The sequence below is a fragment of the Rattus norvegicus genome, chromosome 4, assembly GCF_036323735.1.
Source record: "Rattus norvegicus strain BN/NHsdMcwi chromosome 4, GRCr8, whole genome shotgun sequence".
Taxonomy (NCBI): Eukaryota; Metazoa; Chordata; class Mammalia; order Rodentia; family Muridae; genus Rattus; species Rattus norvegicus.
The window spans coordinates 42,430,668-42,447,809 of NC_086022.1; the positions used below are offsets into that span (position 1 = coordinate 42,430,668).

At 36.7% G+C, this 17,142-nt stretch overlaps 1 protein-coding gene across 1 annotated transcript in view; it reads right to left on the bottom strand.

Moving 5' to 3' along the window:
* The window catches only part of Vwde (von Willebrand factor D and EGF domains), a 49,317-nt gene that overhangs the window by 10,992 nt on the left and 21,183 nt on the right, over nt 1-17,142 (bottom strand). The window contains exons 11-21 of the mRNA XM_063286914.1: nt 16,348-16,503; nt 16,138-16,242; nt 14,621-14,735; nt 11,894-12,144; nt 9,060-9,279; nt 7,023-7,160; nt 4,536-5,111; nt 2,771-2,866; nt 2,592-2,687; nt 1,227-1,322; nt 543-638 (exon numbers count right to left, since the gene is read on the bottom strand). Of these exons, the coding sequence (XP_063142984.1) occupies nt 543-638; nt 1,227-1,322; nt 2,592-2,687; nt 2,771-2,866; nt 4,536-5,111; nt 7,023-7,160; nt 9,060-9,279; nt 11,894-12,144; nt 14,621-14,735; nt 16,138-16,242; nt 16,348-16,503 (1,945 nt within the window). The remainder of the gene's footprint in view (nt 1-542; nt 639-1,226; nt 1,323-2,591; nt 2,688-2,770; nt 2,867-4,535; nt 5,112-7,022; nt 7,161-9,059; nt 9,280-11,893; nt 12,145-14,620; nt 14,736-16,137; nt 16,243-16,347; nt 16,504-17,142) is intronic.

Here is a 17,142-nt window from a genome sequence, read left to right on the forward strand (position 1 = left end):
TTAGAATTTAAAGTAGACATTGAAGTTGTAATAAATAGGGAAAGGATTTTGCCTTCTAAGCATAGGAGGGTAGATACTACATGGAGTAGATAGTAAGTTAGATTAGATTGCAAACCTTCTGCTACTGCTACTGCTACATCTGATACTGATTTCAAAAAGGATTTCTGTGATGGCTGTCCCTAACATCCAAAATTGAACAGATGTTAAGTAAAGCAGGATGTCTATGTCCTGGTTAGAAAAGAAGACAGAACTTAAATGGAGAAATTGCAACAAACACAGGCTTCTGTGTCCATACCATGTAACACATACCATAGAAACACCACAGCAAGAAGGTACTTACTAGGTAACGCAGCATGTAAGACAGGCATAAGGTTTAAGATAACAGAAAAATGTGAAGATGAAATGTATGAGTTTTAAAATGTGTTATACATATCTTCTTCATGGCATTCCTATCAGCTCAGTTTTGTAACTTAGATGTTACTGTTAGGGACATTTGAAGTTTCTTTTGGTGATAATTTTATTGCACATAATTCTGATTTTACCTGTACTACACGTGGGTCCATACCAGCCAGGCTTGCACTGACAAATATCTGGTCCAACACATTTGCCTCCATTTTCACAATGCCTGTTACAGACCACTAAGATCACAGAACAAGGACAAAAGAAAGACAAATTTAGCTTGTGACCGTCAAATACTTCTAGTAATTGAATTTGGCCAGAGAGAAAGACCAGGATATTTCATGATCATAATAGATGTACTCAGGTTTTTATGTTCAGCTATTTTCTTGCAAACAGAGATGGAGAAATTAGAAAATTATCAGCACCAAACAAGAATGAGTTGTTTAAGAAAATCATTAGTATCTGGTGAATATAGAGATAAATGAAATAAAATAAACTTATAAGCAAATTAATAAGTCTGATTTCCACTTATTTCAAAGATGTTACTATTCATAGCAAACCTCTTTATTTTTTTCGTAAGACAACGGTTTTACTATGTATAACTCACACTACTCTTCAACTCATGACTGTCTCCTCTCAACCTCCGGAATAGAATACCAGGATTAGAGCCACACCCATCTAAACATCTTTACCTATATTCAGGGAACACCTGCTTCCTTTAGCATGTCAAAGTTGCTTAGGAATTGGTTTGTTTTATTTAGCACGAAAGCCATCAACTCACCGAGGAAGGTGTTTGTTATAGCAGATTGTAAGAGAGCTTTACTTACATGTTTCACACCTTGGTCCTACAAAGCCATAAGCACAAGTGCAGAGATTCCCAGACAAGCACGTGCCACCATGTTGGCAAGGAGGGCTACAATGTTCTGCAGACACAGATAGCATTAAGTCAGGTTTCAGTAATCAGTATAGATGGATTTATAAAGTATGGTTGCAATAAAGTCTCATTATAAGAACAATTTAGGGTAAGCCCAGTTCCTTTTACTGTGTAGCTACTCTTCTGGGGGGGATCCACGACGTGAATTCACAATTCTAAAGCTTAGAAATCAGCCACCATGGTTTATACATGAAAACTACAAAATGCAATGCAGGTGTGTGAACGGTTTATAAACCTTTGGTTAATTGGATGAAAATACCTGACACGAATTCCTGTCCTAAACATAGGCTTTTATCTTTCCATAGTTCTCACTTGCTATTAGCTTTGAAGACTTCTGTTCCTTCCAATTTTATTTTGTGACTTTTTGCTTTCTTTGTCACCATCAAAGCATTTAACAGGGTTCTAACATCATTCACAATTATATGTATCACTTATTAAAATTCAGTCTCAAAAACTGTTTTAAAAATAGCAAATTAATTTTTAATGAGCACCTACTTCTATCAGCTCTATCCTGTAGATTCCTTACTTAATAACTCATCCTAAACCACTCACTATGGATATACGTGTACTTTTAGGGTCACCTTTTAGGTTTCTTCTTACCATCTAATAGCCATGAGTTTTGCATTTAATACATAAATCAATTAAAGAATTAGTTTCCCCCAAATACCTAACTCTCAAAAAGCAAAGATTTTGGAAGAGAAACAATTACTCTTTCCATCTATGACTTCTGAAGTTTGAGTGTTTAAAAGTCTAAAGTTAGGGGCTAGAGAGATGGCTCAATGGTTAAGAACCACTGGCTGCTTTCCAGATAAACTACTGTACCTATTAGCAGCTCACAACCCTCTGTAAATCTAGTCCCAAGAAATATGGCACTCTGTTCTGGAGGCATCGTATACACATGGTGTCCAGACAGACATCCAGACAAAACACCTGTACAGTTAATATTTTTTAAATTAAAAGCAAAAATCTCCCTAAAAAGAATTAATATGGGGTTGGGGATTTAGCTCCATGGCAGAGCGCTTGCCTAGGAAGCGCAAGGCCCTGGGTTCGGTTCCCAGCTCCAAAAAAAAAGAACCAAAAAAAAAAAAAAAGAATTAATATGAATACTTTTTAAACTGTGAGCTTTTTATCCCAGTACCAATAAGTATTCATTAACACAAACACAAAACTTTTAAAAGACAATTATCTTTTAAAAATATTTTCAAGGAAATAACACTGTACTTAATTCCATATTTGAGACCCTCATCGGACTTCTCACCTTCATCGCAGGAGGATCCACCATGCCCTGGAGGACATTCACAGATGTTAGGCTTAATGCATTTTCCATGCTTTTTGCAAGCAGGGTGACAGATGGCTACATAAAAATAAAGCCCATGGCTCAGAAATATTGATTATCAAATAAAATTTATTATACAAACTAATGAATCATGTACCCACCAGTTTGGCAGTTGGAACCAGTGTAACCTGGTTTACATTTGCATATGTTTGGGGCAACACATTCCCTGTTTCTTCCACAAGAGTGTCTACAAAATGCTGCAAAAAAACAAGGAAGAAAGTCTGAATGGTAGCATGGGTGTGTGTGTGTGTGTGTGTGTGTGTGTGTGTGTGTGTTACCTGTAGAATTAAATGTTCTCTTTGTCTCTCTGTCTCTATGTCTCTGCCTCTCTCTCTGTCTTTATCTTTGTCTCTGACTGTGTCTCTGCCTCTCTCTCTGTCTTTGTCTCTCTGTCTCTGTCTCTCTGTCTCTCAGCCTCTCAGTCTCTCTGTCTCTCAGTCTCTCTCTCTTTCTGTCTCTGTATCTGTCTCTCTTTCTTTGAGACAAGGTTTCTTTATGTAGCCCTGGCTGTCCTGGAACTTGCTCTATTGATCAGGCTGGCCTCAAACTTAAAATCCACCTCCCTCCCAAATGCTGGCATTAAAGGTGTGCACCACCACAGCCCAGCCAAATCTTTTTTGGTTTTACAAATTTTTATTTTGTGGGTGTTTGGCAACATGCAATGTCTATGGACCCCAGCAGAGGGCATAGAATCTCCTGGAAATGGAGTTCTAATGGTTGTGAGTCACCATTCTGAGTACTGAACTCCAACCCTGAAGTTTTCTGATGTGAACATTTTAATGAAGTATTAAAGCACAGTTACTATGTTTACCCCTAAGTCTTTTCTTTATACTGGTTTCATGATTAGAATGGTTGAAAAAATAGTTACCAAACTAAGAAAGAAGCACACTATGTGGCAATTATTCCAATAACCCCAGCTTGCAGAAGAGGAAGCAGCCAGCCATACACTTGTGTTGCAGAGTGCAATGGAGTTTCAGGCTGAATACAGCTAAATGTTGGTGAACAGACAGTGATGCGCAAGGGAAAAGCAAGGTTCCAGGGAGTCGAAAGCTAATGGGATTAGATTCCCTCGAGCATCTTGAGTCCCTTGACATATTCCACTGGGTTTTTGACACTTCTCATGTAACCATAATATATGCGATGATGACTCTACTCTATTTATTAAGCCATAAAAGATGGAGTTATTCTTAACAAAGCAATCGTAGAAGCAATGGCAACACACCTAAGAAACAGTTTCTCCACTGCCCAAGCCAAAATGTGAATTTCTATTAAACAAAAACCATGACTAAGCACATCCAACATATAAACATATAAACAATGCTTGTAGAATTGAAATGTCAGAAAATTGTGTGAATGTCAAAAGTGCTGGTGGAAATACAGAAAGTTTTAGTTTGTAAAAATAAGCAAGTACGTCAGAATTAGTAATTTGAAGTGTTACATGTCAACTGTGGACTGACAAGAGCTTGAGACACAATACTGATCAGGTTTGTATGCACAACTGTGTCTCATCTCGGTAGCTGTTTGATACTAGATAACTAGGCTCACAAAGATTTGCTCTGTCATTTGTACAAACGGAAAACAGCACTCAAAATGGGAGGTTGTTATAGATTATATGATGGTTAAAACAGAGTTACTATAAAACTTAGAACAGAACAAGTATAATTGCATTATTAATAACTTACAGAGTAATCATGTTTTTAACAAAACAGCAATTTTTAAAAGTAATTTGGAAAACCCACTCTTCCCAAAACATTTTAAACTAAGCAGAGTGAGTAGAAATCAGCAAACAGAGAAGTACAACTTCTTAGTTACTTGAAATTAAGTGAGTTAGTTTCCATTTTGTATAGTGAAAAGTTCTCACAGTACCTCTGCAAATGACACCATCTCCGTAATACCCAGAGGGGCAGCGACCACACCTGAAGTGACCATCTGCGGTTGGCATACAGGAAACACCCAGGAAACAAGATGATTCTGTGCAATTTGACATTTTGGTTGATGTAGACTTTCCTGGCAAAACAGCAATTGCTGCTTTAGTTGTCAATGATGTAAACGATGTAAACTCTCGCCCAGAGAAATTTTGGAAAGGTTGGCTAATTTGAGCATTATGCCCTCCGGTCTCTGTTGGAGTAGTGCTCTGGACAGGATCTACCTGGCCAAAAGAACTGTTAGGATTGGTGCTTAAAAAATGACCACTGGGTGCCGGAACTTCAAGCACGTCAACAGTTAGATCTGTACTGAGAACGTGATCCACATACTCATGAGCTGGTGTCTGATGAGAAACACCACCCTTCTTTGTATTATCCATTTGAGTTGTGACTGATTTTATTGACAAGTGGGATGTGCCTGCTGAGTGTAAGAATTTGTTGAAAGTTGTTGCAGGACTCCAAGTAAAGCTTGGTTTTGTCAGTAAAGGTTCCTTTGACGGTGGTTGAAAACTCAAGTCTAAAGAACAAAGAAATAAAAAGAAATGTTTATCAGAATGTTTATTAATGTTTTATCCTATACACATTTTGATGCCAAGTTATTCATTCATTTATGTGTGGTTTATAACACTTATGACTAAGAATCATACAGTAATAAAAGTCGTCATAGTATTCCAGCCTTCAAGGACTGTGCAACGTACTTGGATACACGAGGTAACAACAGAAAGTAGCAGGTTTGAAAGCTATGGAATATCCACTAATAAGCTTCCCTGAAATCCACTTTGCTCATGATTCTGTAATACATACCTGAGCATTTGGGAGATTAGCAAGGGCAAATGTATTCTGAGTTACCTATATAACCCTCAGGATAGCTTTCTAAAAGTAAAAACAACTGAGTTGCAACTTGTTAGTCTTAGGGAAAGCAAAAATGTCTGGGTTACACTTGATCCAAGATCATGACTTATTGGGGACATTTTTGTCTATTAGCCTAATGTGAATTTTTGCAGTTTTATCATCTTCTATATCAATAACTCTTTTATCAGACTTCAGGAGAATCATGGTTTTGTGTTAAAATCATTTCAAAACTCTTCTTCAACTGTAAATCAGTAAATCAAACCTATTGGAGTTCAACTATTGCAAACAAAATCCGATGAGTCATAATCTGGGATTCATGAGTCTCTTGGACTTGACTATTGGAAATTAGGTCAAAGTTAAGTTTTTTCCCTACAAATTTTCAGATTAAATTGTGGGCCTGAAATTTCATCTGTAAAATGTGTACATCCTAAACATGGCTGTGTTTGGAGGGAGGGCCTTTGTAAAAAGAAATCTGGTTTCACAAGGTAAGAAAGTGCAACTCTGCTCTAAGCAGATAACTGTCCTAAGAAAAGGTAGAGGTACCAGGAAAACACACACAGAAGAAAGGCCTGAAGACTCTATTATCTGATGGGCAAGAAGACAGTATTCCTGAAGACAAATAAACTACACTTTTGCTCTTGAATTTTCACACTCCAGAACTAGGAAAAAATGATTTTTCCAATGTTTTTCTGTAATATAAGATTTGAAGTTGCAGAGATTATGAAAGAAAAGAAGGTATTTTGTGGTTAATTATACAATTCTTATCTATCTACAAAAAATACTCTAGGGATAATGGAAAACAAGTAGGAGGCTGCACAGGCTTTCTTATTTGTTACCTTGACATATAGACCCACATATCTGTATGGTATATAGATTGGGTGATCTGTAAATATATCATGAAAAGGGGATCTTTATTCACTTAACCATAATCCATGTATAGTTCTTTAATGCTGTTTTCTGGAACTCACTGTTGATGTCCCTCAACTTCTTATGTCCCCCTTCCTCTGTCTCCTTGGATAATAACCACAAGAGTTCTTCTTTAATTCAGTCCTCTCTCTTGACCTCTTGACTTTCATATGGATAGTCTTCTCTCTCTCTCTCTCTCTCTCTCTCTCTCTCTCTCTCTCTCTCTCTCTCTCTCTCTCTTCCTCCCTCCCTCTTCCCCTACTTCCCCCTCCCCCTCTCTCCCTCTCCCTCTTTCTCTCCCTTTCCCCTCTCTCCCTCTCCCTCCCCCCTCTTCCTCTCTTTCTCTATCTCTCCTTCTCCACTCAATTCATACCTCTTGGAAGGTCTTCAGTTGTCCTTCCTGGCAGGAGTGATACCTCTTGTGTGTTCCTCACTCAAAACATACAAAACTTCTTTTTTGTACCATGAAGCTACTAATCACATCTCCTGCTACCAGATGCTAATTAAGTGTGAGGATGTATGAGCTATGCTTTTGTATCCTGTGCATCTAGTTCTACATGTAACATGGCACATACATACTGAAGAAAAATGTGAGTGGATGAAAATGCTCTTGAGTGACCTGAAGTAGATAAATGCAGCACCAAATACAGCAACAAGCAAGGGCTTTTACCATGACATGTGTTTCCATCACCATGAAACCCTTCTGGACATGGACCACAATAATAGGAACCAAAGACATTGATGCACTCCACACCTGGGAAACAAGGCCAGGATTCACATTCATCTACATCTGTCTCACAGTTCTTGCCTATAGGAAACAGACCAATAGTTATAATTATTCAATGTCAACATCTCATTGTATGGTTACTTATACTTTACTGGTATTGGCTATGTAGCTCAGGTTAAACTAAAAGCTGTTATACTGCTGCCTCTTGAGTTTTGGAATTGCAGGCATATACTTGCCTAGCAGATTCTCCTGCTCTTTATTTAGTGCTTCCAAACCTCTATAGAGGAAATACATTTACTCTCTATTTAAAAAACTACTGTACAATCAAATATAAAATCATTGAGACTGCTTTAATAGTAAACTCAACGTCTTTACACACGTAAATTTGTTTTTTTTTTCTATAAATAAGGTGAACAATCTCATTCCCAGGGAGGGTGTGATAGGAAGATTTTGAGTTGGTCAGGATAAGTATTATAACAAGATGTGTCTTAAGAAATAGTTGATTAATATTTGAGGTAAGAATTACAGCATATAATACATAATTATATAAAATAATTATAAAATTTATACTTTTCTTTAAAAATGTGAATTTTTGAATGATTGTTTATAATGTTGACCACTTATGTTAAGAATGACTTATTCAAAGTACTGGGCTCTGAAATTTTTAATTTTACATGTTAAAAAGTCAAAAATTTCTCAATAAGATTCTTTGATATGCTTAGAATCTTATTTGAATGAATAAATTCATATTATGAATAGAGAAAAGACCTTGTTATGCACATATTTTAGACAATTAGCATTTAAATACTTTCAAATATAGTCCATAACACAAAACAAATGAGATATCATATTGCCTAAGTGATAATTTCAAAATAATAAAAAGATTAAATATAAGTAAATTTTCTGTTTTGCTCATCTATGTTAAAATTGACTTATTTCAGAAAGGTCAGCTCAATGACTGTATATTAATCTAATATTACATCAATATACCCAAAAATCTATTGATACATGACTTTCAACTCTTTGATAATTTAAGCTTATTATTATCGTGTGTTTATTTTTGGAATCAGACATTTGAGGACAAGTGATGAATTAGTGAATGTGCTTGCATTTCACTTGTTTCCAACTCTGATTTAACCTATGATACCTCTAAGTTAGTAAATTACTAATAAAGCATTTCTTATGTGATACAATTTTTATTCTCTGGAAACATTTTTATTATTCTACACTATATTTCTTTCAAAGATATTTTTACATAAATGTTTCTTTTTTTCTGACAAAATAAAATATAAAATGATAAAGCAACCATCACAGGGAAGTTGGTCAGTGTAAACCAACAGTAGTAAATGAACCCCAAGAGAAGTCATGGGATTCAGAGACCCACTCATTCACACCTTCAGGAGTTCCATAAAAACACTACACTGAAAGCTAAAATATATACCCAAAGGTGCAGACCTGTGTAGGCCCTGTACTTTCTGATCTAGCTTTTATAAGTTCATAGAAGCTTTCCTTAGCTGACGTAGAGGGCATTGTTCTCCTGGTGTCTTCCACCCTCTGGCTCCCACACTCCTTCCGCCTCTTCTTCTACAGGGTTCCCTGATCCATATTTCAATATAAATGCACTTACACGTACTTCTACTTGCCAAATAGATGTAGAAGTGCCTATAAACACGCAATGAGTTTCCTTGATTGCTGTCAGAATCATAAAATGGAGAAAATTACAGGAATATATATATATATATATATATATATATATATGAAAGCAAAAGTGCAGAAGTGTTTGAGAGTAGTTTGGAATTAAAAATTATCAGAGGATGCATGCAGTGTTTATTGCCTGTGCCACTTTTTGCTAGACTTTTAAGAATATGGTTTAAAATATTAGGAGTATAGATTTTCCTGGTTCACCCAAAGACAATTCCAAGGAACTTTGTGTTTAACTTATTCACATTCTTATTCAGTTCATAAGGAACCCAAACTGACCTGTGAGCTCAGGAGGACAGTCACAGGAGTAACCGTATAAGCCTCCAGTGCATTTCCCAAGGCCACAGGGGTTTGACTGGCACCCACTGGCTTCAACCTCACAAAGATCACCAGAAAAACCAGGCAAGCAGTCACAAAGGTAGGCTCCAGTTCCTGGAGGAAATTTTCTATCAGTCACACATGAACCACCATTCAAGCAGTCGCAAGACTTCACAGTCACCTACAAAAGAAAAGTATGGAATGTGTTTATTTTGAATAAAACTATGTTTAGTTATCTCTCCATGAAATCAGGATAGGTATAAGGCCTTTTGGACATGGATAAACAAGTCATGCTTCCCTGCAAATTTCTTGTTTAAAAAATTATGTCTCCTTTCAAGAGTGAAGTTAAAATATAGGTGCTACATGTTGCACCTATATCTTAGAAATGTTGCAAGTAGAACATTTGTTATTATTTTCTAATCTTTAAAAATAGATTCAATAATAGTTCAAAGTGGCCTTGAATTTATATTCCCCCTTCCTCATTTTCCCAAGGACATAGTTTTTAGGTAAGTAACACCATATCCCCTGGATAGAACCATCAGTTTCTAAATGCAAACAGAATACAAGGAAACAAAATCAGTAATATGGAAGGCAGTCAGCCACCCGTGTTATTGCAGTTTAAGAGCAGACAATAACTTCAATTGCTAGGCTAATATCATCAAACACAGTTACCTTTCATCAGATGTGTCTGTGTGAAAATGTACGTGCAAAACTCCGAGCATACATGGACATCACAAATTTATAAGAATTTAAGCCTTGTGACAGACATGCTACATATATCAATAAAGTAAAAATTGTCAATTAGTTCTTTCATGTCTTCTTTGTGTATTGGTTATTTCTAATTCATCATCCAAGACACCTTTGTTTGAAGGAAAAGGATATAGTTATGGATCTTATTTTAGTCAGGACTTCCTTCAGAGTGGAAATGAGTGAGATCCCCATCCTTCTCTGCAACTACAGAGTATGATGCCAGCTATCAAGGCCATGCTTCAGGCCTTAAGAGTCAAACCAGATACACTCAAACTAATAGAAAAAAAGCAGGGAAGAGTCTCGAACACATGGACACTGGGAAAAATTTCCTGATGGCTTATGCTCTAAGATCAAGAATCAACAAATAGGACCTCATAAAACTGCAAAGCTTCTGTAAGGTAAAGGACATTGTCATTAGGACAAAATGGCAACCAACAGATTGGGAAAAGATCTTTACCAATCCTACATCTGACAGAGGGCTAATATCCAAAATATAAAAAGAACTCAAAGAAGTTAGACTCCAGAAAACCAAATAACCCTATTTAAAAATGGGGTACAGAGCTAAACAAAAAATTTTCAGCTGAGGAATATCGAATGGCTGAGAAGCACCTAGAGAAATGTTCAACATCCTTAGTCATCAGGAAAATTCAAATCAAAACAACCCTGAGATTCCACCTCACACTAGTCAGAATGTCTAAGATAAACTCAGGTGACAGCAGATGCTGGTGAGGATGTGGAGAAAGAGGAACACTCCTCCATTGTTGGTGGGATTGCAAACTGGTACAACCACTCTGAAATTCAGTCTGGAAGTTTCTCAGAAAATTGGACATTGAACTGCCTGAGGACCCAGCTATACCTCTCTTGGGCATATACCCAAAAGATGCTCCAACATACAACAAAGACACGTGCTCCACTATATTCATAGCAGCCTTATTTATAATAGCCAGAAGCTGGAAAGAACCCAGATGGCCTTCAAGAGAGGAATGGATACAGAAAATGTGGTACATCTACACAATAGAGAACTACTCAGCAATCAAAAGCAATGACTTCATGAAATTCATAGGCAAATGGAATGAATTAGAAAATATCATCCTTAGTGAGGTAACCCAATCACAGAAAAACACACATGGTATGCACTCATTGATAAGTGGATATTAGCCCAAAAGCTTGAATTACCGAAGATGCTATCCATAGACCACAGGAAGATCAAGAAGAAGGATGACCAAAATTCAGATTCTTCCACTCCGTCTTAAAAGGGTAAAAAAATATCCATAGGAGGGTATATGGAAGCAAAGTTAAGAGCAGCAACTGAAGGAACAGCCATCCAGAGACTGCCCCTCATGTGACCCATATATATACAGTCACCAAAACTAGATAAGATTGATGAACCTAAAAAATGCACGCTGAAAGGGACCAGATATAGATCTCTCCTGAGAGATACAACCAGAGCATGTCAAATACGGAGATGAATGCTAGCAGCAAACCACTGAACTGAGAATAGGACCCCCCTTTGGGGGAATTAGAGGAAGGTTTGAAAGAGCTGAAGGGGCTTACAGCCACATAAATACAACAATGCCAACCAACCAGAGTTTCCAGGGACTAAACCACTACTCAAAGGCTATACATGGACTGATCCAGGGCTCCAACTGCATATGTAGCAGAGAATAGACTTGTTGGAGCACCAGTGGAAGGGAAAGCCCTTGCTTCTGCCAAGGTTGGATCCCCAGTGTAAGGGAGTGTTGGGGGACTATAAGGGAGGGGTGAATAGGGGGAACACCCTTATGAGGGAGGGGGATATAGGGGGCTTGTGGACAGGAAACCTGGAAAGGGAATAACATTTGAGATGTAAATAAAGAAATATATCCATTTTTTAAAAAGAGTGTTTCTAAGGTGTTATTTGGTTACAAACCACATTAAAACAAACATGCAACATTTGTTGTCTCCATATCCCTTTGACATTAAGACAATGTCTTGGGCTTGGATTTAAAATAAAGTGGTAGTGTTTGTAAAAAGTCCAGTGACATTTATGTAATTATAGCTATAACCTCCAGTGTGACTGTAGCTTCAGTCTCACAGTCATCCTTAAGACGGAGAGTGAATTTCTGAGGAGTCTGTGACTCTGTTTTCCATGTAAGAAGTCCTTCAGAGGAAACACCTGCACCATCAGGACCAGAATCTAGTGTAAACTGTATCTCAGAGCCTTCTGGATCCCAGGCGATGAACTGGTATTCAAAGTCTTCCCCATAAAACACCTGTAATTTGTCTTGCAGTGTTTGAATCACAGGGGGCTGGTTATCTGTAACAGAGAAAGAATTTAACCTTGTGCCTGCACAGAAAATGAAATAATTCTGATAGTTCCCATAGGGACAAATGTCTAATTAGGTCTTATTACTGCTTTAAGTTTTATTAGCTGCTTTTTTTTCTTTTTCATAAATGGCATTCTATTCTGTGTAAATGTAAAGTAACTGACAGGTTCAGGGTTAGTTTTGCGAGCCAAGACTATAAATACTTTGCATACTGAATAACACATGCTGACAGTTTTGTACTCTGCAGGTTGGAGGCATTCCTCTTTTGTCTTAAACAACTTTGTGTTGACCATTCCATGGCTTGGGGATCCTGGGTATCTTGGACCCTGGTACTCTGTCCATGTATACTTTCCCAGCCTCACTTTCCCCTCTGCACCTCCCATTACTTTCTGTGATTATACTCCTCATCCAAATCCTAACACTTCTTTCACTCTGCCTTCTTCCCCATTTATAACAATTGGGAGTGAACAGTCAGATCAAATCCTATTCCTCTGTGCTCTTTCCAATACCCAAGCTCACACACCTGCTAGTGAAGCTGTGTCAGGAATAAGGAATGTTCTCTTTATACTCAGAAAACTTTCTAAAATGTATGTTATACTGTCTTATATTTTAATATATGTATTTTCCTCACTTGCTAGCTGTACTGGCTGGTTTTGTGTGTCAATTTGACACAAACTGGAGTTATCACAGCAATGAGCCTCTCTTGAGGAAATGCCTCCATGAAATCCAGCTGTAAGGCATTTTCTCAGTTAGTGAGAGGGTTGGAGGGCATTGTGGATAGTGCCATCTCTGGGCTGGTAGTCCTGGGTTCTATAAGAAAGCAAGCTGAGCAAGCCAGGGGAAGCAAGCCAGTGAGTAACATCCCTCCATGGCCTCTTCATCAGCTCTTGCTTCTTGACCTGCTTGAGTTCCAGTCCTGACTTCCTTTGGTGATGAACAGCAATGTGGAAGTGAAAGCTGAATAAATCCTTCCCTCCCCAACTTGCATCTTGGTCATGATGTTAGTGCAGGAATAGAAACCCTGGCTATGACACTAGCTAAGGATAAGAGATCCAAGAGATATTACAAGAGCATTATGTGTATATAGGATTCCCTGGTGCCAAGAGTCCTGGTCCGCCTCCCTATTTGTCCCTGTATAATTTTGAAAGCTGCCTCATTATTGACCTTAGTTCCCTCTTCCTTTACATGAGGCCCACTTAAGACTATTTATACTACTGAGCATGATAGATAATCACAAATCAGCCATACCATAACCATTAAAAGACTCACCGGATGGTGGGGACACACACCTTTAATCCTAGCTCTAGGGTGGCAGAGGCAGGCAGGTCTCTGAGCTTGAGCCTGGTCTACAGAGTGAGTTCTAGGACAGTCAGGGCTACTACAAAGAGAAACTCTGTCTCAAACATAAAAATGAACAAACAAGAAAGACTCCAACTCAGGAGGCAGTTTCCATTTTCTTTATCACTCTCAAGATTTTCCCTCAAAATTTCATTAGCTTTGGCTAATGTTCTGTAAATCTTGTCGCTAAGCAGTGGATATGAAAAAATTGCCTAACAAAAGTAATGGAATTTACATAAGCAATGACATGTAAATATAACGTGTATTAATTATAAATAAGCTTATATAGGCTCTGAGAGTCATGTCTACTGCACCGTACTTAGTACTCCATGTACTTAATAATACCTGATCACACAGGAGGAAAGAACTCAGACACACACATGAAATTATCTTAGGTTTGGGAAAGTGAAGACGTTAATGACAGGTGACCGCTATTTGTGGTACCTTTAGGATCGAGGAGTAGATCCTGAATTTTTCTGTACACATGATAATATTCACAGAATCACAGAAGGGGGTGTTAAAAGGCACTTTATAGAGTACTGAGTCTAAATATTTTAAATATCAAATGATAGATCCCTGCCCATTGGAGCTGAAATAGCTGAATTTTTGCCATGAAACTGAACAAAGTAGAATTAGATGTAGGAAACTGTATATATCTGAAGTAAGAATTCTCATTTCCTTCTTCTATGAACTATTCAAATATTATTTCATTATTAAATATTAAAATACATAATTTATAACCTATTACTATATGGTGATATAAATTATATATAGCATTATATCATTTAATATTAGGATAAGTTCTAAGATAGACACCATCGATCAGTTTTATCATTGTATCATCATGGAAGGTTTAGTCACAAATTAAAAGAGCTATTAAATCACTTGATACAAATATATATGAAGCCTATTACTAGCCAAAGTGTTGTTATTTGGTGTTCATGACCACATATAAAAACATACTCCTGTCTTTTGATTTCTTAAAGCAAAGAAACTTATGAAGTAATGAGAGATTCTAAGTTAACTACATTGTTCATCTACCTCAAATATATTAATATCAGTTATGGCTTAAAATTACTTAGAAGACCTTTGTATAAGAAACAATTGAATTAATAAAAAAGAACTTACAATCTAAAACTGACCAAGTAGAATTTGAAGTTTGAGGTCTACAAATCAAACAAGAGCTGGTAGGATTTTTATCCCCATCATTGTAGCAGACATCATCAATAATACAAATATTATCCTAGTGAAATTTGAAAAAAAATTCAATAAGATATCCCATGCTTAATACATAGAAACTAGAATCAGAAAGACAGTAGCATATATATTTGGATTTGGAGATAATTTTCATAAACTGAACTCAAAATACATCTTTGTAAACAAGTTATTCATAGTATTAAAAACAATAAAACTTATTAATTTGGAAAAATAAAAAAAATGCAGGGAGGCCATGGAATACTAGAGCACAGCTTATGAGTAACAGGAAACACAGCCCCAATGTTCTGTCTGTCGGCTCCTCCTAGAAGTGCTTTATTAATAAAATGGCATTTTTCCTGTACAGTTGAAAGAATGATATCAATTTATAGCTGACTTCCGTTTCCGGTGTTGCCTACTCTGTTCTTTAAATTTTACCACTGGCCAAGATCCATGGAACAGTCACTTCAGCTCCCCAAATTATCCCCCAAAGCAAAGCAGCAGAGTGCAACTATGCCTTAACGTCTTCTGAGGAATCACACTTGCTTACCACTTCTGCTCACTTTATAACAATTCCTTTGTTAGCACTTACAGTGCTCTATGAAATTGAACAAATAGCCCAAGAGGGCAAGGCAGCTTTGAATGACATCATTGAAAGTATTTCTAAGCAGGCAGACACAAAATATTTCAAGTAAAATAAAGTCCAAATCAGTTTTCAATAACTAAAATTTCTTCTTGACATACTCTGAATACTTATCTCAGGAAAAAGTATATATATTTATATATATATATATGTATATATATATATTTTTTTTAATGTGTACACACTAGTTTTATGTTCTCTGGTTTGAAGAGTTGACTGATATTAGGTCCATGTAGGAAGCCTTCTAGATAACCAAAGGAAAAATAAAACCAGAAAACAGGCAAACAAAAACAATAAAAGCCTTAGATACATATTATAAACCCCTTTCAAATCCAAATTATTTGCTTCAAAAAATAACTAATTAACCAAAAACACTAATCTTACTGAAAAATATGTATGTAGGACCACATGAGTGTATAATTAAATGTGAAATTTCTCTTCTGTTTCTTTAGGGAGGGGTACAGAGAAGCAGGGTCTCATGTAGTCCAGACTGTTCTCCAGGATGGGACAACCTTATACTTGTGGTTCTCCTGCCTTCATCTCCTAAGTACTAGAACACAGATGTTTGCTACTTTAACATAGCTCCTCCTTCAAAGTTTCAGGGAGAAACATTCTGCCACTTTAAGACACAAAAAGAAGAGATATCCTTGTTTAATCAACAAGAGTTACAGAAAGTTCATTAATTTTACCTAGACTAACACAAATCTGAGGAAAGAATTTATCCATGTCATTCTAGCATAAGGTTGGGAAAAGGACAAAATATGCAAAAACATGTATATATATTATATGAAAAAGTAAAAATATATACCTTCATAGTGCATGAATCATTTTCATAGAAACCACAAACTTGACAAGCGCCATCATATATAATCATTATCTTGGGATTACTGAATGTGTAACCATCATTAGATACCTATGAGATGTAGTTATACATTAAGGTTATTTTTTTCTAAATGTTGCTTCATCAATTCACTATGCAATTTTATTTATGCATATGATGATATCTTTTATCTGTTACCTTTAATTGAAACTTTGCCAAGGGTTTCCCTGCTGTTAGATCCATGTTATCAAAATGCTGGCCATCTGGGAGCAGCTGACAGTCAACCACTCTGCTACTTTGAAAGATTGCTTGTGTGTAGACACTGGCTCCAAGCACCCATTCATTGCCATTATACTGAAGGAGTAATGAAAAGTCAACTGATTGCTTCTAAATGGTGGAAGTGCTTTTGTACATTTTATAATTAGTAAATTACATATAGTCAACATAGAAATTTTAAAATATATAATCCACACGATCATATATATGATTAGAAAAATACATTGAAAGTAAGTTTTATTCAGAATAATAGAAAAGTATATGCCGTATTTTGATAATAAAAAAAATCAACATTTCCCCTCAACATTTCCCCCAAAGCATACATTATTGACAAGTTCAATCCCAAAAAAGTTGCCAAGGTTGATCATATATATGTATTCACCACAGAATGTATTTCAGAGCAAGAGGAAGTCAGAAATCAGTGGAGTGCCAGTTGGCACATGGTAAACACATTTTTAATGTAAGAGTTTCCCGCCCCCATCCAAAAAATTCCCACTTTCACCTCCCTGGAACACCTTTACAGTATGTCGGTAGCCATAGAGCTTTCATGCTGCTATATGACCCTTGACTGATCCAGAAAAATAACAAAGATAGTCAGTACGTCAACTATTTGAACATTTTTAACTTTATGCCAGAGGATTTGGGGTCAGACTCCCCATAACAGATTACATTTCAAAATATAAAACTGTATAGTGGTAGTACAAAGAATAGTAGGAC